We start from the raw sequence: 22752 nt of genomic DNA on the forward strand, positions 1-22752 counted from the left end.
TGCCAGGGCACAGGGCTGGGTCCTGTCCAACTTCTGCACCAGAGCTCCCAAGTCCTTCTCTCACAAGGCTGTTGTCAGAGTTTACCTCTCCTGGTCTGTGCTTCTCCCTGGATGACCCTGGCACAGGAGCAGCGCCTTGAACTTGTTCAGTTCCTGTGGCCACACTTCTGCAGCTTGTTCAGGTCACTCTGGATGACATCCTGTCCTTCTGCTCTTTTTGCTCCTTTCTGCAGTGCAGGGGGAAGGTGAGAGGTGTGGGCTCAGCTTAGCAAGGATGAGCCTATTGCAGCCCCAGCTGTGGAGTGAATCAGGAGTGACCCCCTGCTCTGACACCCCACAGAGCCATGGTTCCCCCTGGCAGTGCCCTTTCACCAATCCACAGATCCCTCCTTGCTCCCTGCTGCCTCTCCCACTGACTTCTGTGCTCCAGTTAAACACAGGCTTCATTTTATTTTATTAAGGACTTTCTCCCCACAGTCTGTGGTGATGAAGAGCACAAATCCGGGGGTGAGCTCTGGGACAATGGATTATTAAAGCCTACAGTGCTTAACTGGTTTTTTGACATCTGGGGTTTTGCTCTTAAATCAAGTATTAAGTCCAAATCCAACCATGAAACTAGGTGATCTGGGAAATTTAGCTTTAGCATGTGTGTAATGCTATAGCTAATCAGAATTTCATATGCTGTAATAATATGTGAAACAGTAGATGGTTAGAATAAGCCTCCTCTGCCAGAGACTCATTATATTCTGCGTTAGTAATTAATAATTTTGGATAGATTCATGTGTTATGAAGAAAAAAAATGGTTTTGTCTGAAGTGAAAATGATTGCACAGGTGCAATAACGTATTTTTATATAAATGGGAATGCTTTGAAGTAAACAAGCCATGAGAAAACATGGGGGGCAGACAGAGTTCCAGTATCTCTGCATGTTCATGTAACCTCGAGGGAGTGTTAGCAGGGAGGTGAGGGGATGCTTATCCAGATGAAATTTGGGAGGAGATGTAAGGAAGGACAAATCTCCATGTGTGGTGAAGTCAGGCAGGCTTTCTTTAAAGAGTTTTCAAAAAATGATGGTTGTGTTTCCAAACCCCCCTCCCTGGCTGCAGCCTCTGCGCTTGAGTTCTTGAGGGTTCTGAGGGAGTTAGGACACAGGGAATGGCTTTAACCTGACAGAGGGTAAGGTTAGATTTGATATTAGGGGAAAATGCTTTACTGTCAGGGCAGGGAGGCCCTGGCACAGGGTGCCCAGAGCAGCTGTGGCTGCCCCTGGATCCCTGGAGTGTCCAAGGCCAGGTTGGACAGGGCTTGGAGCAGCCTGGAACAGTGGAAAGTGTTACTGCCCAGGGCAGGGGTGGCACTGGATGGGCTTTAACATCCCTTGTAACCAAAACTGTTCCATAATTCTGTGTATTTTGATCCCAAGTAATTGTTATTTCTACAGCTCCAATTCTCACAAAAGCTCTTAAAAGTACCAGTTGTAGGTTGAGAGCTGAGCCAGGTGCCCAGAGACTTTGACCCAGGAGAGGCAGCAGCTGATCAGGAAGCAGCCGTGCCCTTCCATGGCTGTGGTCCAGGTGTGGAAGTTTCTGCTGTGGTTTTGGGGACTCAGAGATGAGCAGGGGTGCAGTGAGGGAGCAGGGATGCAGCAAGGGGGTGGCTTCATGCTGTGTTCCTGATGGATGGTGCAGTGCTGCCACACTCACACCCTGGCTCCTACCTCGTTACAACCTGGTGTGCAGGACTGGAGGTGCCTTTTTTATCACAACAAACCCATTTCCACTAGAATCTGTCTTTCTTAGAGAAATAATCCCTTTTCTTTGCTGAAGCAGCAGGGGGGTGACACGTTGCAAAATGTCTCTTTGGTGTTTCAGACGTACAACAGTCAGAATGAGAACAACGAGGACTACGAGATCCCTCCCATCACGCCTCCCAACCTCCCCGACCCGTCCCTGCTGCACCTGGTGGACCACGAAGCTGGATACCACTCCCTGTGCCACAGCCTCCCTCCCAACAGCCTGATCCCAGCATATCCCTACCAGAACATGGACCTGCCAGCCATCATGGTCTCCAACATGTTGAGTCAGGATGGGCACCTCCTCTCCAGCCAGCTCCCCACGGTCAGTGCCTTTCCCCTCTCTCTGCCTTTCATCCAAACTGCTCTGTGCTTCCAGGGAGGAGGTGGTTGAGCAGGGGAGGGTGTTGGCGATGAGGTGATTGCTCTGTTGGCAGAGAGTGTTCATGGTGGCAGTTTCATGCTTAGTTTGGTGTCCTCCTGAGCCTCATTAACCACTCATGATTAGGGCAAAGGGCTTTTCCCCACCCTGTATGGAACATCCTCCTGTTGCCTTTCTCCCAGCCTGGAAATGAAGTTCAACATAATTTTAGTAAGGATATAAAATTTTAGTAAGGTGATAATAAAGAGGATCTTTATTTGGAGGCCTTCAGGGGCAGTTATGGAAAGATGTCCGCAAAAGCCCACTCAGCCCACAGGGGTGAGTATATTTCTACAGATTTTAGGAAATTAGCCTAATTAATAAAGAGCACCAATTAGGAGGACAAGTGGTGATGCAATTCCCCACCCCCTAGGCCAAGCCCCTTCCCTGGAGCCCCCCTTGGCCCTGGCTGTAACTTTGTCCATGAAATGGATTTCCAAGAGTTGTTCTTAGCCTTGGCTCCCAGGAAGAACCAAGATAGCACCGGGGTGTTGAACCCCCGGAGCTCGGGACTCTGCAATTTGTTTTGTCTTTTTGCCTAGGGAAAGGCCTTTGAAAATTACGAGGAAAACTTGCCACTAATACAATAGGTGACAGAGTTACAAATAGATGTGTGAAGAATAAAGAGAATGTATGAAAGAAATGAAGGCAAACAGCTTCAGCCCCTGAACCAAGAGAAATGCAGGTGCCCCACTCCCATGACCAGCCAAAGCCTCTGTGTCCTTTCTCTTCCGCCCGTCCCCCCTGTCCCCCCTGTCCCCCCTGTCCCCCCTGTCCCACGGCCAGGGTGGCACCAGCAGGAGGAGCAGCAGGATGGTCCCAGCAGGGAAAGCTCTGCTATTGATTTCAGGGGGAACAGGATCCCTCCCTGCACTCACTAACTCCAGTTTCTCCCTGGCAAGGGGATACCTCGCAAAGTTTCGAATGACTCGTGCAGGGATAAACAAGGCAGGGATAATGAAGTAAAGTGAAGCTCTGGGAAGAAACTCCAGGGCTAATTAGAGCTTCTGCATCAGCAGCACCAAGGAAAGATTGTGACTGGATTTTGACAGTGATATTGAATTAATACTTCTGCTGTTTAATACAATTTTCCTCCTTAGCAGCTTTAGCCCCGTGGTTGGTTTTGGGCATTGTTTCTCTGTAAGATCATTGATTTTGAATGGCATTGATATCAAACAGAGTTAATTTTACTTAAAGAGCATGGCTGGGAGCCTGGCCATGCCTGGCTGGGGAATGCTTGGTGTTGATTGCTTCAATAGATAAGGCTCTGAAAGGTAGTGATATTTAAATATTTAAATGGGATATTATCTCTTGGTCTAGGAAAATCCCAAGGCTTTCTGAAGTCCTGATGAGTCTCTGAGTTTCATTGTTAGTGTGTTTAAGAGAAATATCATGTTCTGCCCATCAATATTGAACAGAGGCATATTTCTATGGAATTAAATATTACTTAGGGCTCTGTGTTACCTTTTAGGTTCTTAGGTGATTAAAACATTCATTTCTGAGACAGAAAGAGTCAATTTCAGATGAAATATTTTTTCCCTGGTTTAATTTAAAGCACAGCCCCTTTGCCTGACCCCTATTTTCATAACACAATAATTTTATCCCGTGTTGATTGTCTCATTTTTGAGAGGTGATATTGCACTTATAAATCACTTTCTAAAATACCTAAAGAAAAAAACGAAAAGGGGGATTTATTAAGCAGCTTCTCTGTGTCTGAAATAATTTATTTTGGAGTAGTCCTTGGGAAATGTTCTCTTCCTTACTTTATGGAACTGTTTTACAAATGCAGTGCGGTGACGATAAATCAGGGCCGAGCCAGAGAAGATAAGAAGGGGACTTAGTGGGCTGTAAACGTAGAATAGAGAGATTAAGATTTGTTTGCCCCTTACCACGAAAATAAAAAGAGTCCAGTGAACCCTGAATTTCCCAGCTGAGAGTGAACTGAAACTGTTCAGCTTTGGAAACCCTCAGAGCTGTGATACATCTCCAGCAGCAAAGGGATCAGGGTGGAAGCTGTGCTGGTTTTAGGTCAGAATTAAATCCTGCCTTACCCTCCCATCACAGCCTTTTCTCCACTGAACAGTCACACCTTCTGTCCCTTTGGGTGGGGAATCCAGTGTCCCTTTCCTGCAGCAGCAGCCCCTGATGGCAGTGCTGGTCCCAGAGCACAGACACAGCTCCTGGGAGGGCTGGGGGGAGCAGCACATGCACATCAGGGCACAGAGGAATCCTGCAGAGAAAGCACAGTTTAAACTCATCTGGTTAATACCTAATAGCACCTTGCAGGGCCTAAAAAGGCTCCAGAAGAGCTGGAGAGGGACTGGGGACAAGGGATGGAGGGACAGGACACAGGGAATGGCTCCCACTGCCAGAGGCCAGGGATGGATGGGATATTGGGATGGAATTGTTCCCTGGGAGGGTGGGGAGGCCCTGGCACAGGGTGCCCAGAGCAGCTGTGGCTGCCCCTGGATCCCTGGAAGTGTCCAAGGCCAGGTTGGACAGGGCTTGGAGCAGCCTGGGACAGTGGGAGGTGTCCCTGACCATGGCAGGGGGTTGGAAATAGATGATCTTTAAGGTCTCTTCCAACCCAAACCAGTCTGGGGCTGGTTTGCCAACACTTCCAAGAAAGAGAGGGGTTATTTCACCCAGGTAGTGATGGGAGGCCATACTGGGAGTGAGCTTTGCCTGTACAGGGCTCTGAGGAGGTGGCTCAGTGTGCAGAGGTTTTGGGTTTGTTCCAGCACCAGCATTGCTCATGCAAATGCTGGAGCTGGAGCCTCTCTCCTCTCTGCTGCTCTTTGCTGGAGCTCACACAGGTTTTTGCATACACAGCTATTTCCTGCCTTGGTTGCCATGTCTGTGTGTTTGAATACAATGAGAAACAACCAAGCAATTCATGGTAAAATGTTTAGACAGTGGTCAGACTTATGCTCTAAAAATGTAACATGAGCCTTAGGATTTTTTTTAAGTCAAAAAGAAAAAAAAATGAACAAATTTCTAACTGCTGATAAGATGAGCCAGGACTCACTGAGAGCCATAGGATTGCTATTTTTTCCTGAGAGCTCAGAAATTAATAAAGACAATCCAGATGCATGTTGCTGTCCCCTGCATGTGTTCTCTTATCCTGGGATGTCCTGGTATTGCCCTCAGACTGCATTAAACCTCCCAGTGCCTCTCAAGGGACACCCCATAGTGCAGGTGATCAACTCAAAGGGAATTGAATCAGCACAGAAATTGCCATGGCAGGACAGGAGCTGGGGAGTGAAGTGGATTTGCTGTGCCAGCCCCTGCTCCTGGCTCCAGCATCCCTGGGCTGTTGGATGGACACCCTTGTTTGAGCAAAGCAGCTGTGCCCTGATGGGGAAACCCCAAATCCAGCATCCCTTCTGTTCCCTCATCCCTTCAGCAGCCCCATCCAGAGCATCACACTTGGATCTGGACCAGCTCCACCTTTCCATGTCATGGCTCTTCACTGCTCTTTCTGTCACCCAATTTCCTCTTTTTTCCCCCCACCCATGAGTTTTTAGAAGCTGAGGGAGTTTTCAATCCCTGAATGGGGTGCAGGGAGCTGCAGAGCAGGGGAGCAGGGATGGCTGGACAGGAGCAGGCAAAGGGATGGCACAGGGTATTATGTGGGAAGAACTGCTGGAAGGGGTGTGGGAGGGCTGGGGAGGAGGCAGAGCTGGCTCATTTGGGGAGGGTTTATTATTTTTTTGTGTTGATGGCAAGAAACAAACAGAAAATTCTTACTGCAGTGGATTTTTGTTTTCCAGTGATCTCTCTTTTCCTATGGGAAAAAAAGGAAGGGGAGAGAAGGGAAAGAGGAGGAATAACAGGAGGGAAAGAAAATAGGAGAGATGTTACTGTCACTGAGAAATGGGAGTAATTAGGGAAAAGTAATCAAAGAGGAAAAAAACATGTTTTCCTTGGGAAGAGAATAACTGCTCACTGTGAACATCACAGCAGTGCTGAGCCTTGCAGGGATGCACAGGGAGTCCTGCTGGGCTGGGATCTCACTGGGGCTGGGATTTGGGAGTGTGGGGAAGGCAGGGGAGGGGGCAGAGATGTGCTGGGGATCACTGGGGAGGTGGGTGCCCGCTGGGTTAAGGAGCTGCTGGGAATAAATGAGATTTCAGAGTGGATTTGGCAGGACATTTTTGACAGAAGCAAAGGGCGATCAAGGTCAGAGCCCAGGAATCTCCAACGCAGCACAAACAGATTTCCATAAATATTGGATGGCAGCCAGGAGGGCTGGGGGTGCCTCTGCCTGTCAGGTGGGGCAGTGCTGGGGTGGGGGGAGCCAGGAGCCCCTGACTGGGGGCACAGCACTGCCCAGAGCCCTCCAGCACTGCTCCAGGACCCCAAAGCTGTGCTGCCCCGAGCCTGGTCACAGGGTGCATGTACACACTCCAAAAAAGCCAAAACAGGAACCACTCTGCCTCCTCCTGCTCTGCAGGGGGAATGGGGCACAGCCATGCCTTTCTGCATGGGGGAAACATCCTCTGGGGCATGTGGCTGCTCCTGTGAGCCAACAGGAGTTTTGTGGGTGTGCAGAGCTGGTTGGAGAGACTCACACCTCTCCCTGTGTCTGCATTTTCCTATTGCTCCTCACGATGAGGGGTCTTTGTGACTCCTCTAAAGGCACCACTGGGGTGACTATTTTATGCTCACAGCAAGCTGTGAAAGGGCACAAAGGCTTCAGCCACAGCCTGAAAGGTTTTGTTGCAGTTTGTTGAGTGGAACAGAATTATTTGAAAAATATTTTGAATCCTCCGAGGCAAAAAGAGCATCCGTGGTGTAAAATGTCACATTTCCAGTGAGCTGTGGAACCTGTTTAGGTAGAGGTGAGAGAGTAAAATGGTAAATGGGGGTAGAAGAAAGGTGAGTGCCATCCTGAAATTCCAGGTTTTCAGCTGACTTTGAGGAGCTGCTTCCCAACACAACGGGGCCTTGGTGTAGGACAGGGAGGAGAGCAGTGAAACAAAGCAGCAGCAGCCCAGCTGTCTGTGAGCCATGTGAGAAATGCAAAGGACAAGCAGCCCTTTCCCAGAGCTGGGATGTGCATTCCTGGGATGCTGCAGGGCTCCAAGGACAAGCCCGGTGCTCCCCAGGCCTCCAGTGAGGTTCTCCTGCAGGAAGATTGCAGGACCAGAACCCAGATTGCTCCAAACTCCATCCAGCCTGGCCTGGGACACCTCCAGGGATGGGGCAGCCACAGCTGCTCGTGGCAGGTTTTACCACCCTCAATGTAAAAAACTCATTATGTCAATTAAATCTTGTCCCAAAAGCCGAGTAAGCTGTGCCAGTGTTTCCTCCAGGCCTCTGGAAATCCGTGATCCCAGCAGGCAGAGCAGTTTACACGCCGTGGGCAGATACTTCCAATGCATCAATATTTCAATAATTTTGAATCACTGCCTGTTCAAATGAGTTATTTACAATAATCCATATCCCAGTGCAGTGTACAGGCAGCATTGCCCTTCAAAGCAAGCCCAAGCTCTTCAGAACAGCCTTTAGAAATAAACAAACCAACAAGAGCATCACTCGGGTCACCAGCAGCAAAAACTTCCCTGAGTTCCCCATGTTTCAGTCCTGGATAAGTTTTCATTGGCAATTTTGTGTTGTGAGCTTTAAGGTTTTGACTAATTCGGGTCTCTGCTTATTAATGGTTCAGTATTTAAAAACTAAACTCCCAAACATGAGGTGGAAAATAGTAATAACACAACCCTACATGAAGGGTTCTTTGTATTAAGCAGAGCCCTGTTTGCAATTCCCTGCTAGTGTTTTTCTCAGAGGCAATAAATGAAAGAAATATGTCTTTTTAAATTTTATAAAACTCAGAAAAATGGTTTTAAACAGCTTTTCTTCACCTTCTATAATTATTTATTTTCAAACAGTCCTTCAGGGTAATGTTCCGTTTTCTTATTTCACACTCCTTTTTCTCATAAATGAACCATCACTTCAATAAATCATTATGAAAACAGAGACTAACACAAACCCTGAAAGGTTGAAAGATTTATGTAACACATTTATGTTTTCCATTTTCTCATTCTGGTACTCCACTGCTAAAGCTAAGCTAATAAAAGCTGCTATTAATATTTCTTGTTGCCTGGCAACCACAGAGAGGGAGTAATAGCTTTAGCTAGAAAAATAGATGACCGATAAGGAAAAATTCAATTCTTTTATTATCTCAAGGGAAAATGGGCTTTTACTGGAACATTATGATGTACGAGTGTGAAGTTGAATACAAAGGATATTTTTTCAGTTGTTTTTCTATTTTTAATGAACATTATTTTACCTTCACAAACTCGTTTAAGGCATTTGCCCCACCTACTTGTGAGCTTAATTTAGCAACACCCACACACGCTGCTGGCTCTAAGTATCTGTTGGCATTTTCACTGGGAAGCCCCTTCCCTCCACGCCTCCCCCCAGAGCTTGGTCATAAAATTTCACTCCAAGTCAGAACCTGGGAGACAAGATCCCCAACCAAAGAGTAAATTGTTCTTGTGTGTGTGTTCAGAACTTGCTTTCTCAGAGGGAGGGGTTTGTGTGGAGAGGTGTTCTCTGAAGTTTTAGGTGTTGTGCTGTGCTGTCTGAAGTTTTAGGTGCTCAGGGAGGGCAGGAGCCACTGCTGGTGCTGGGGGCGCCAGTGCAGAGCTGCTGCTGTGGGCAGGGTGTGCCTGGATCCCTCGGGGAATGCCAAGGCTGGGGATGAACGGGTCAAAAACAGCCCTGGGAGAAGACTTGGGGGTGCTGGTGAGTGAGAGCTGGACAGGTGTGTGTGTGCCTTGGGCTGAGCCCCAGTGTGGGCTGCAGGACAGGGGGGATTCTGCCCCTGTGCCCCTGTGCTCAGGTGAGAGCCCACCTGCAGAGCTGCCCCAGCCCTGGCCAGCACAGGATGGACCTGGAGCTGCTGGAGAGATCCAGAGGAGGCTCCAGAGATGCTCCAAGGCCTGGAGCCAGGCTGGGAGAGCTGGGGTTCTTCACCTGGAGAAGAGAAGGCTCCAGGGAGAGCTCAGAGCCCCTGCCAGGGCCTAAAGGGACCTTTAAGAAAGATGAGGACAGAGTTTTTGTCAAGGCTTGTAGCAAAAGGACAAGAGGGAAAGGTTTCAAACTGAGAGTTGGTTTAAATTAGATATAAGGAAAAAGTTTTTTACAGTGAGGGCGGAGAGCCCCTGGCACAGGGTGCCCAGAGAAGCTGTGGCTGCCCTTGGATCCCTGGAAGTGTCCAAGGCCAGGCTGGGCAGGGCTTGGAGCAGCCTGGAACAGTGGAAGGTGTCCCTGCCCATGGACTAGATGACCTTTGAAGGTCCATTCCGACCCAAACAATTCTACAGTTCTATGAATACAGGTCCTGTTCTGTGGGGTGAGGTCCTCCCTGAATTTCCCAGTCATGCTGGACACCAGCAGAAGCTCCTTGTGGAGCACCAGCTCCTCTTTCCACATGGCTGAAGCATCTTCTGCATGGTCCCCTGCCAAGCACTGCTGTGACAGAATTGGGGTGCTGTGGGTCACCCTCAGGACCCAGCACTGTGAGTGCTCAGAGAACAGCAGAGCTTGTGAGGGCTGGGCTGTGCATGAAAGCAGTGAACCTGAGCAACCTGGAGGCTTGTGAGGTTGTCTTTAGGTTCACCCATGGGTATCCTGTTTCTGAGATGTGAGTAACCAGGGTGTCATGATACACTTTTCACACAAGGGAACTGTTGTGACAGCTGAGAAGCAAAGCAGGTGTGGGCTTTGCTTGGTAATGAAAGAATTTCTCCCTGAACAAGGGAAAGGAAAAAGACAAGGTGTCACTTGAACAGGCAGAGGGTGACTGTCACCTGCCAGGGTGGGAATCTCCCATGGGAATCTGCCTTTTTTCCTGCAAACCCCTCATAGCCACCTCCCTGCAGGAGAATTCCTCCTCAGCAGGAGATCCCTTCCAACACAAACCATTCCAGGAGTCTGTCCCAGAGCAGGGGGATGCAGGAGAGGCTTCAGATGTGCTCTGACCCACAGCACCACCCCGTACCTGCAGGAAGGGCCCTGCACAGTGAACCAACACATGTGCGTGTAAGTCTGGCTGCAGAATTGCCCCTCCTGCCTGTGCCTCTGGGTTTCAGGCTGCAAACTGGAGCCTCATCTCCCCACACCCATCTCTTGGCCGGAAACCAGCAGGCCCCATCCAAAAGTCTACCTGCTACTCTCAATGAACCAGCATCTCTTCTCCGCTGTTTGCATTCCACCTTTTAACTCTTCCATGAATATCCATCCTCCCAAACTGTCCTTTCCTCTCTGTGAGCTGGTCACTCTCTGTCCCTGATAAGCCAGCAGGGACAGTCCCATGGGGAAAGTCTCCTTCTCAACCATGCAGTCCTCGGGGAGGGCACAGGCAGATCCCTGTGAGACAGTCCCTCTTGTCCCAGCTGCCTTTAGGTGCTGCTCACACAATTTGCTTTGCTCTCACAGCCCCGACCGCACTTAAGCCGCGCTTAAGCAAACCCGTGTGGACTCTGCTGAGCGTGGTTTGCCTAAGCCCAGGGAGGAGGAGGAGGAGGAGGAGGAGGACAAGGAGGAGGAGGAGGAGGAGGAGGAGGCAGCCCGTGTGTACCGACGCTGTAATTAAAATATCAATTACGCCGTGCTGACAGCGTGCCAGAGAACTGCCTCTGGTGTGGGCACTAAACTTAATCACTCCAAAGTCTCCTCGCAAGGCCTGACACAATCCTGGTTCCAAACACAGCCCGGGATAAAGCCCGGCCCAGACATTGCTCTGTGAGACGGTGCTGTGCTCTAGAGCCGGGATGGTGTTCTGGAAATTATCTCTTAATGTACGATTTGTATTGCTGAGAAATGTCACTTACTTTGCAGAACGTCTCGCCGGCATAAAACCCCGAGATTTATTCCTGTCATTTTTTTTGTCTCCTCTGCCGTGTTGATAATAAGGAGTCTGCTTTGTGTGCGTAATGCCTGTGTCACTTTTGAAATTTGGGGTTTGGTAAAAGACAGTGGTATAAATAAAACATGATATAAATTAAAAATATAGTGGGAGATAAAATCTCTGAATTACAGGAGCAGATGAGATGGATGCAGCATGAAGGAGGTTTTCAGAACAATATCAAATAACTCCAGTCAATATGTTCAAGGAATGGGATGGATCTTTTAAAAGACCTGATTCTGATCTCAGGTGTGTTTGTCTCTAGTGCACAGACATGCAGGTGGTTGCCTGTTCTTAGCCCAGTTTTAACCCTTTAGGTTTAGGTCATGTCCACCTTTGGGGTGAATTTTTTTTCTCCTTCTTAACAAAAAATCCCACTTCAGCAATTTTCCTGGGTGAGGTTAAAAATCCATTTTGCCCCATCAAAAAAAAACCCTGTAAATGAGAACATGCAACATGCTTTACAAGATGAACTAGAGATTTGGAAGGGAATTTCTCTGGAGTCTGGGATGTGGCTTTGGGGAAAGAGTGTCCCAGCATGGGCAATTCCCCATTTCCAGGTGGAGGATTTGTCAACTCAGCCCCAGGAGCTGGGGCTGGTGCCTGGATGGGCTTTTCCCCAGCTGCTTGGGCTCTGCTGTACTGTGGGACCATCTTCTTCCATCCCTATCATAATTTGTAAAAATACAGGAAATTACGTCAAAAGTAGGCATGAGGGAAGGTTAAAAAAATTGGATAGAAATATAATGGTCAGAAAGTGTTGGGATTACCCTTGTTCATGCTGACTAATCTGGGGAATTGTGAAATGTCTTGCCTTTAGTTGCAGCATGAGAAAAACGATGCCAGATCATCTCTGCCTAAAGACTGGTTGTCTTTGATGCACCAGTTTTAGGTGTGTTTGAACCTGAGGGATCCCAACCCCTTTGGGAACAGTAGGTAAAGTGAACACTGGTGTGTTTCCAGGGTCTCTCTGCTTACCAGGACATGAGTTTCAGCAGCAGCCAGGGCTCTGTGTGTGCGCCAGAGCTGCTCAAGGTTCGTGTGAGGATCTTCCTCCTTCCCTGAACTGTTGGCCAGGGCTTGGAGCAACCTGGCCTAGTGGAAAGTGTCCATGGCAGGAGAGTGGAACTAGATGAGCTTTAAGATCCTTTCCAACCCAAACCATTCTGTGATTCCTTTGCCTCTTGCTGAATGTACTCAGCCCTCTCTCAGCTGATTAACCAGAAGCTGCTTCACCCTCCCTCAAATGCTGCCTTTGTTCCGTATTTTGTACATGTGACCCAAGAGCACAGGTCATCCCAGGACTTGTTTTGGTTTGGGTCACACACAGGAAAACAGAGGCATTTCCAGGCAGGAATAATCCCCAAGGCACGTGTCCTTGCACCTTTTCCTGCATCCCATTCCTGTTCCCTGGCTGTGCCAACGGAGCTGAGCTTTCATTGCCACCTCTGCACTGGCAGCAGGGGCCTAATGTGAGGAAGGTGGTTTTACCAAGGAGATGGAGCTCCCTGTGTCCTCCTGGAGCTTTCACCCTCTGCCCGCCTTGTTTCTGTCCCTTCTGCCCCAAGCTTCTTCCCTCTTTTCTCATTTCCATGGGAATAACAAGATGTGGTGGCTGTGAGCCTGTGCCAGTGCCAAGAGCCTCCAAAAGACAAGTGAAGGGTTTTAATTTATATCATAACCTCTGCCACATCATCAAGTGTTCATGTTCCCATGTGTGTTCACACCTCACATGACAATGTGACATAAAGTCTTCTTTGAAGTGCATCAGGCAGTTGTAAATAAAACAAATTTTTGCTCTTTTTAAACCAGGATCATCTCTTATACAAGAAAAAACAAAGCAGAGTGTCTGGCAACTCTTTGCCATCCATCTTGTGCATTTTGATCAATGTTGCAGCCCATCTTTAATTGCCCTTATCCCTTAGATCAATCATATTTATCTCGTAGCTGTCACTGGCCTCCCCTTTGCATGTTACCAGGGTGCATTAACCTGCTCCAGCAATCCCTCACTGCCCGGACAAGGAGGAGCTGTGGAACTTTGAGCTTCATCCCCAACCACACATGTGTTTGCCTTCCATTGCTTTTCCAGAAGTTTCAGCCCCCAAATGGCCTTGCAGTGACTGGTGTTGGTTCCATTCCCGTCCCGCCCGGGGCAGGAGAGCACAAAAGGATGGAAATTTCCACGGCTTTTGTTTCAGCTGTAGAAGTTATGATGACTGTTCGCTGCTGTAGGTGTGTGCACGTTGAGTGAGTCTTTTTGTATCATTTCAATGGGAGCCGTTTTTAGAGGCAAATAACAGAAAGCGCTTACAATAAAAATAATGGGCTGTAACAGGCTTTGTTATGCAATGAGGAGATCAAAGAGCCACATCAGCCACTCGGCTGAGCGCGGAGTGACAGGAGGAATGGTCCCTAATTGGTAGGTAAGATTTCTCAGCTGGTAAATAGAAATGGTAATCCCAGCCCTTTCAGGGGAGTTTTCCCCTGCCGGTGCCCTCGGTGGGGTTTGCTGTGAGTGTCAGTGATGGTGCAGAGCAAGGGAGAACACAAACAGCAATCCTGAGGCAGGGTTCCCTTCCTTCAACAAACACTCCCAGTCTCTGCCTGCATTTTGGGTGTGAATCTGGGAAGATCCAGCTGCCAAACTCGGACCCCACCGCAGGAGACTGAAAGCTCAGAATGTGGGAAGCACAGCCTGGGAAAAGCTCCGGCAGCCCCTGTTTCTGAGTGGTACAGGCTGAACCACTTCACGTCCCCGAGCCCTGAGAAATCAAAGTTACCATTTAAATGAAGAGTGCTACTTGAGTCCTGCCTCTGTGAAGAGGTGTGGGATGCAATGTCAAGAGAAATTATAATGATTGCTACAGATGCAGCTTGTCACAGAAAGAGAAAAATGTTTCTGCATGTGATGCATGGCAGCGAGCCAGCTGGTAATGTTGCACGTCCGAGCGCTCCACTCGGGCTCTGCTGGCTGGAAAGCATTCCTTAATGCTCTGCCTGCCTGTTCCATTTGTCTCCCAGCTCTGCAGAGTCCCATTAGGAACCTTTGGCTTACACCGTGGAGATGGTTTGGTCCCTGCTGAGGGCAGGGTGAGGAGGGAGCTGGGTGTTGCTGCCATCCCTCACTGTCCATCCATGGGAATTGTGTTCTTCACTGATCCCTGCTGTGGGGGACATCCCTCCTCATTAGGGATCCCACTGTCCTGGGACCTGCAGCAGGCAGCAGTGGGACACCGGGTGCTGCTGAGGGAGTGGGGTCTGCTCCCTTTCCCCAGGGCTGGCCCCCATGTCGTTTTGTCCCAAGCCTGGGTGTGGATCTGGAGTTAAGAGGCCAAAGATGGGTTTGTAGAGGCCAACATGGGCAGTCCTGTCCCACCAGGGCTGTGCTGGACATGGTTCCCCCCATGTGGACCTGTCTGGTCCCTGTGGGAATGGGCAGCAGGGCGAGTGGAGCTGATGGAAGTGGCAAACTGGAGTAGGAACATTCCTTCTCCTTCTGCTGCTTCTGAGGCAGAGGTGGATGAAATCAGGGCAGTCTGAGGTGTTGCCACAGAAAAAGGGACTAGCGAAGGGTCAGGGAGTGGATGCCCTGAACCACAACATTTTCTGTAGAGGAGAAGTGGGTTTTGCCAATCTCTTCCATTCTTGGAGTTACATGCAAACACTAGAAAAAGCAATGATTAAAGACTCGTGCACCTCATGAATTGTGGGGGTCTCTCAGGGTTTTGTCACTACCCTGGATGCTCTGTTGTTTATGCTTTTGTGTTAATGATGCTGAATGTAGGCAGTGAGGGATAAAACTGGAGGGTGACACAAAGAAATTGGATATATTTGGGACAGGAGGAAGAAAATTCAGAGATGTAAGCATAGGAGGGAAAAGGACTGCAAGATTGCAAAGGCAGTTTGTTCAGCATTGATAAATGTGTAATTAATGCATGTTGAGGAGAAAAATATTCACTATTTATAAAGCTTGCAGTACTCTGGACTGACTGCCAGAAAGCACCTCAAAGAACCTTGTGCAGAGATAAGGGGTTAGAGAACAGGAAAAACCCATGGAGGGAGTGGTTTTGAGAGGTGCACACTCTGTGCTGTGTTGGTCACCCTGTCTCAGGCAAGAAGGAAGAAAAAAAAGGGCTCAAAGAATAGAAACAGAAATTATTATGGGTATGGAAAGAGCCTCTGCGATGGCAGATGCTCAGTTTAAGAGGGAGGCAAATAAAATAATTGAAAGTGTAAAAGTGCATGGAATACACAAGTGAGAGCAGCCACATCAGGAAACCTCATGGGGATTGAGGTTTGGAATTTCAGAGCAATAAAGGGGAATACTTTTTTCCACACAGATGAGGATAAACTCTGTGACTTGCTGAGAGTGAGGGTGAAAATGAAAAAACATGGGAGTTGCTGTAGCAGATGTTCAAATGTGTGTTGGTGGAGAGGTGGAGGTAGCTGTTACATGTAGTAAATCCAGAGCTGAATTCTGGCTGGAATTGATCTGAAGCTGGGAACAGCACATCCCATCTCACCTGTATTGTGTCTCATTCCAGGGAAGGGACCATCTCTGCTTTGGGCTCCTGGGAGCACTTTACATGTTTTTGCCACTTTTGCACTTGTACCACAGAATATTGTTAAAAAACAGCGACTGAATCAACTCTGACTCCACTGTTACACAGAACTGTGTCATTTCCATATGCATCCAAACCCTGGATCCTCTTTTCCTTGACAGGGCAGGGGTGGAGATTTGGGCACATTCCCAAATTAAACTTCATAGTATTAATAACTCAGTATTACTCAAAACATTTTTAATGTATCTCATGAAAATCACCTTGTCTAACATAGAGAGAAAGTCTGTCCCAGACCTTTTTTCCAATTCCTGCTGCTGCCAAGCCCTTGGGGCAGAGCAGCCTTCCCAAACCACCTCTTTGAAGGTGCACTTTCCACACGGGCCTGGCCTCTGGAAGAGCCCAGCTCTAGTTGTTAGCACAAGTTTTGTGCTCTTGGTGCAGAACATGCCACTGCCAACCCACCTGCTCCACCACAGAAGGTTTCTGCCCAGTGCTGGAGACAATCCTGCACACAGCTCCAAGCTTCATGCTGCTTGGGCTTTTTTGTGGCACGTTTCCAGTTCTAAATCAGTTCTCTGTGTCTGTCCTAGAGACTCTGGGATTATTTCAGCCTGTGTTTTTTAGCAGCAGTCTACAGACAGTTTGCCATCTGGTTGGCATTAACCTGGAGGAGGAGGAGGAGGCACGTTTACCTGTAGGAAAATCACTTCCCTTGCAAAACCAGTCCTGTCAACTTTCATGTTCCTGTTGAGCTGAACCAAGAACACCCAGTTCTGGTAATGGAATAGCTGGGACACAGTCCCTGCCCAGCTGTCCCCCACACAACCCAGAGCTGGGATCAGGAACTGAAGTTGAGCTTTTGCTTTGATTTCCATGTCTTGGCACCTCAATGAGGTGGAAGGTTCCTGCCCCCTCACCCAGCCCTGCTCAGCCTCCACAGCCAGCTGAGGTCAGCTTGCTTGGTAGTGTTGGCTGATTCTCTCTTTTGAGAAATCTGTTCCTTTTTAAGCTCATGTCTCATGGTGGCACGGGGTGGGATTCTTGGGTTTGTCCTGTGCAGTGCCAGGAGTTGGGGTTCAGTGATCCTTGTGATTCCCTTGCAGCTCAGGATATTCTGGGATAGGATTTGTGGCTACCACAGCCTCACTCCCCTTTCAACTGCCTCATAAGACAACACTTGGGGTTGTTTTTCCTCTAACAGAGCTGAGGGTACAATCAGGCCCCTGTGTGGGATGTGGGAGGTGAAAGGTCCAGAAATAAACCACATTGTGGAGATCAGAGCTTCTGTGGGCATTGAGCAAATATTTGGGGGTGACAGAACTGTCTTCATGGTCCGAAAAGTTACTCCAGGGCTCTCCTGGGGTGTCTGAGATCTGTAAGTGAAGAAGGTGGTTAATTTTAAGGCCTCCACACTGCAGGCTGAAGGATAGAAAGATCTGTACTTATGTGTCTTCCTATTGCCTCCATCCCATCAGCTCCCTGAGAGGACCCAGCACTTCTTGCTAAGCTTTGTCCTTCTCAGAGGGTTCATTTCTTCTTCATCATCTACCCATTCCACCAGAATTTCAGTCCCCTCATGGGGGCCAGAAAATGCTCTACAGTATCCTACAGAGAATCTGAAAGTTGTCCTAAGAATTAAACCCAAACAGCAGAGACCAAGACAGAAAAAAAAAAGGGGTTAAATCCTTCCACCAAAGCAAATACTGGTAGAGTCCTGGTTGTGCCAGGGATCCCTACAACCTATTCCAAGAACATCACAGGGTGGATTAGACATCCTTGTCCCACCTGGGGCATGGCTGATTTTGAAGGTCCTCTTGTTCTAAAGGAGCATATGCAGCTCTGCCATGGCCATGCTGGTTTTCAAGGCAGAAATGCAGTTCCTGGAGGGCTGGAAATATAAGTCCAGCACGGAGGATTCTGCCCTGGTGAGGAGACTGCATTGATGCCAAGTGGAGGAGCAGTTCCAGCAGTGATTCCTGGAATGTGTGTGTGGCTCAGCAGCATGAGGTGAGCATTTCCCCTGCTCACCCCATGGCTCCTGGTTTTACAGTCAGGATCTGTAACATCCAGCTGCCTGTGGAAAGGCTCCCGTGTGGAATTCTGCCAGATAGTCCAGCAAGTGGGAATTCTTTCAAACTTGGTTTTTCCCTGGCCTCTCACAGCTGCAGAGCATTGACGAAATGCGACCTGATAGAGGCTCCCTGATGTGGATTTCCAAGGAATTTGATGGGAAAGAGCCTGGATCTGCTAAGATCACACAGAGCTGTGCTCCTGAGCTCCTTGCACATACAAGGGCTGGTCTGTGTGTGCCTGTCTGTACATGTGGCTGTTGTGCACTGAGTTCAGGTCTGCACAGGACAACTTCACTCTGTGCCAATCCTGCCTTTTGATTTCATGCTTTGCATCTTACGCCTCAAAAATCCAGGACTCAATTCAGGCCTCTTTGACAATTTGGATTTCCTGATCCATAATGGTTGATGGGAGCTGGAATTCTTCTGAGTGACAGTTTGCTTCATTCCCTTTTGCTTTGCTTTCTCACTGATGTAGAAAAGTCATATACAGTACAATGACTTCAGTACAGTCAGCAGCAACTCAGCCATGCTGATTTATTTGAGCCATTCACCGAGTTCTGCCCTGCTCTGGAAGTGCTGGTGCCCGTGAATTTCATGTTGATTTTTACTGTTGCCCCTGAGTGGTCAACCAGATTTTTTTGCTGTTGTGTTCCCTGGGTGATGCTGAACTCACTTACCCAGCTGTGCGTGGAGGATGCATGGGTGGAAATGGATCTGCCTGGAGGATCCTGCAATTTGGGAGTGGGGCTCTTGCAGAGATTTTAAATCATGTTCCATTGTATTTACATTCCTGCAGTGTTTGTGTTGTTGCTGCCACATGATCACTATAAATAGGTGTGAGGAAACAACCAGTAACATTTTTAGCACCCAATCGATCACTTGGCCCACTCTGATGCCATGTACACCGTGAATAATAATAACTGGCCCTCAGTTATAGCTCACGTTGAAGGTTCACCAGGGACAAATTAGAGGAATAACTGCAATTATGGCTGTAGTAAGATGGCTTTTTGTAGTCCATCATCTACAGTAATTTAAAATCGTGGATCATTAAGATCAATACATACTGCAACCAGACCTTAGGAGCTTGGTTCTCCCTCACACAGATGTGTCAGTCTGGTCAAAGCTGGGAGCCAAAGTTACAGGACACAGCATTAGCTCAGGGAAGGCTGGACTTACTCATTCCTCTAAGAAATTCCTCTTTTCCTAGTTCACTTCTTCCCTGTGTCTATCACTGAATAGGAATGCAGGTATTTCATATATAATCATAGAATCCTTTAGGTTGGAAAAGTCCTCTAAGATCATCAAGTGCAATCATTAACCTGACACTGCCATGCCCACCACTCACCCATGTCCCAAAGCACCTCATCGATATGTTTTTTGAACATTTCCAGGGATAGTGATTCCAACATTTCCCTGGACACTTGTTCTGATGCTTGACCTCCCTTTCAGTGAAGAAATTCTTCCTACTGTCCAACCTGTACCTCCCCTAGAGCTTGAGGATGTTTCTTCACCATGGGGAAACTGAGGCCAGTTAGTCACTGTACATTGAGGTGACTTCTTCAGTGCCAGAACAGGGAACATAGAGGAAAGAAGGAGAAATCCTCTGGCATGATGGAAATTTGGTTAGAGGCACTGAGTGCAGACAGGGCCCTTCCTGAGTTATTAAAAGTCTCTAAGAGATAGCAGCTTACAGAGCCCTTAGGAAAAAAAAAAAAAAAAAAAAAAAAAAAAACTCACTGAAAAAACAAGAGCTTTCAGCCAAAGTCCAGAATAAGATTCCCAAGTGTAGGGCAGTGTCAGTGTTTACTGCAGACTATAAAAATACTAAGTACTGAGCCTAGGTACTTTGTTAGAAATATCCCAAAGGTGTAAAACACCACATTAATAAGCCAGCTTTGTGGAGTGATACCCAGGGTGAGCCTGAATGAGTCCCCCAGGTTTCTTTCACAGCAAGAAGCTCTTCTGGAGTGTGATTCATTGAACTGTCTGAAATACCTTTCCTGGGATGCAGCAAATGTTTCTTCAGGGATTCAGGGAGGAGCAGACCCCCAGCTGAGACACATTCACCCACATTTTGGGGGTCTGTGTTTGCACACATGGTAATTAATCCAGGAAGAGTTTCATGTTGGATGTGAAGGTTAGTAAAAAATTCACATTCTGCCTTCACAACACCCTGAAGGGATGTGAGTAGACATGAATGTGGCAAGGAACAAACAGGTGGAGCTGGGAGTGAAATCCTGGTCCTCAGAGGGCAAGGCAGTGGTGGGCTGGGATGAGCAGGGGTTGAGGTGCAGGAGGGAAGGGGCTGAAGGGACAGAGGATTGCTGTGATTTGCCACCTCTTCACCTGATACACAAGAAAGGAACTTCACAGAATCATGAAAAAGCAGGACAACATTTGCCAGCTTCCAGTCAGCTGGGACCTCTCTGGATTCCCAAGACTGCTCAAAAATCATTGAGAAAGGTTTTGTGATGACATCAGCAACAATTTGAGGATTCTCTCACAAATTTCAGCATGTCCCGTGGATTTGTAGAGATTGACTTGGAGCAGACCATGCTGCACAATTCCAGATCAACTGGGAGCTGATCATTCTCACAGTCCTGATCCTCCAGCTCCAGGCACTGAGATCCCCTTGGTCCATCATCTATGCTGAAGACAGAGACAAAGAATGCATTAACACCTCCGCCATGTCCACGTCCCTGTTTGTGAGGGGACACCATCATCCCCATCCTGGAATCCACTGATGTTATTTCTACTCTGCCTTTTGCCATTAATATATTTGAGAAATCTTGGCAGCATTCCTGCTGGTGTCACACGAGGGGACATTCCTTGGTGCATCATCCCCTGCAGCATCGACTGCAAAGGCAAAGCAGCAGGACACGACCCTGACCCTGCAGTTGTGCAGCAGAGGAGGTTTCCTGTCCTCACCTCGTGTTTCTGAAGGATTGGGACAGACAAGAGCTTCATCTGTACCAGGGTGTTGCAGCCCAGCCCTGGCTGGGTGAGCTGTGAGCTCCAGGTGTGTCTGTGAGCTCCAGATGTGTCTGGAGCTGGACATTAGTTCTGTCCAGCTGAGGGAAAATTTTAAAGGGAAACATTGACATTCATGTTCACTAAAAGAACAAAATTCTTCCATGGATCAGGAATTTCCTTCCCACATTTAAAACCTGCCAGATTTTGTTTTCAATGGACTGCCTGTCCTGCCTCTTCAGATTCTGCTTCTGGGATGGAGGCAGCTCTTAAAGCCACCAGTCTCACTTGAGCCACAAGATGAGGAGAGCCAAAGGGAACACAGTATTGACCCAACCCATTTAGGGTGCTGGATACAAGGATCTACCCACTCCCAATCCTCAGGGCTCCAAGCTTTTCCTGGCTTTTCCCAGTGTATGTGAGTGGAGATTGCAAGGCTGGGTGAATGATGGCAGAGCCTGTAGGAGCTCAGGCAGCTCCCCCTTTCTCAGGGAAGCAGAAGGAGCCCTGGATCTGGGAGCATAAAGGAAAACATGTCTGAATCATGCATTGACATCACCGGGAGCGCTGCAGCTCTCCGACTCACGTCAGAGCTGGATTGATTTGGTTACAGCAGAGTGTGTGGCTTTTGGTATTCTGGGAGAGCTGCTGCTGTGGCAGAGAAAATTATTCATGGATCAAAAAAAGGAAAGGCATTAGCTGTGCAAAGTGTCAGGATTGTCTGTGCTCCACGGCGAGGCTGAAACGAGATGCCAGCTGTGGTGCATGAGAAACAGCTGGAAGAAACACCAACAAAAATGCACAAGATTAGTCTTGAAAGACCCTTGCAACTGAAGCCAAGATATCACTTACTAATTTATGAGGAAGTGGAGCGGGTGCAGAGCCCTGAGCTGACTCACAGGCGGCTGATCTGGAACAAGAGGGATCACAGCAGAGGAGCGGAACAGTCGGATGCTTTCTGTCACCAGGAATAAAGGTTGAGGTGAACAGATGATCTGCCAGCCACAAAGCCGTAATTAAGAGATGCCAAAACAGCCTTTTGTCCTACAAGGGGGTGTAAAAAAGGAATGCAGAGATCACAGAGGAGACGTGGTTCCTGCCGTGCACACAAGGGAATAGAGGAGGGAATAATCTTCCCCACGAGGAGTCACATTCAGATTGCAGCAAGCAAATGCTGCACAGAAACGTTGAGTCCTGCAGCAGAGGCACAACATGGAAAGAGGAGAAAATACAAAATTACCTTAATGCCTGAAATCTTTTAGTAGGATCAGTGGTGGAGTGCTAAGTTTGGCAGAGGGAGTACTGCCAGTGAGGCCCTGAGTGGTCAGCAGCACTGACCATTCACTCCACTGTCTCCACTGGTGGAAGTAAAACTGTGTGTAAAGCACTTGTATGTGTCTGCAGGAGGTACCATGAATGCATTTCAGGGTTAGGAACACCCAGATACACCACTGGAGGAGAAACACGTGTACACCTCACTTTCCTTAAAACTGGGTCTAAAATCCCTCAAATGATCCCAAGCCACAAAAATGTGTCAGTGCAGAAACAAACTTTGCAAAAACATTGTTTCAATAAACTTCTGCCTTTTTGAAATTGTTCACTCAGCTGTGCCATCGGTAATTAGCGTTTAAACACTCTGTTTAAACACTCTTTGCCAACCCTCCCGGCAGAGGAAAACCACTCCTGGCATGCAGGAGGGGTCAGGGGTGCGGGTCCCTGGCAGAGATGTCCCCAAAGGGAGCCGGGAGCTGCCGGGGACCCTCGGCCACCTCTCCCTGAGCTCACTTGGGACAGAGGAGCCTCAGGGCAGCTCCTGGGCACAGCATCAGCCAAATCTCCTGCTGGGATAAACTGCTTGGCCTTTGGTCTTTGCTTCATCCATGTGCTAATGACATTAGCCCACAGCACCCAGGGCCAGCGATATTATCCCTGAGCAAAGCCAGCAGGGTTCAGTGTGTCCCTGGGAAAGTCCTGGCCCGTGCTCTCTCCAGAAAGAATTCCTGGTTTTTCTGGAAATAA

General features: G+C 48.4%; 1 protein-coding gene across 2 annotated transcripts in view; it reads left to right on the forward strand.

Moving 5' to 3' along the window:
- TOX2 (TOX high mobility group box family member 2) overlaps positions 1 to 22752 on the forward strand; it is a gene marked incomplete at its 5' end in the record, with an annotated part of 149884 nt that overhangs the window by 85141 nt on the left and 41991 nt on the right. For both annotated transcript variants that reach the window (XM_083873445.1, XM_083873446.1), the window contains one exon: positions 1871 to 2116. In XM_083873445.1, coding sequence (XP_083729571.1) covers positions 1871 to 2116 — 246 coding nt within the window. The remainder of the gene's footprint in view (positions 1 to 1870; positions 2117 to 22752) is intronic.

The sequence above is a fragment of the Zosterops lateralis genome (assembly GCF_965231275.1).
Source record: "Zosterops lateralis genome assembly, chromosome: 16".
NCBI lineage: Eukaryota > Metazoa > Chordata > Aves > Passeriformes > Zosteropidae > Zosterops > Zosterops lateralis.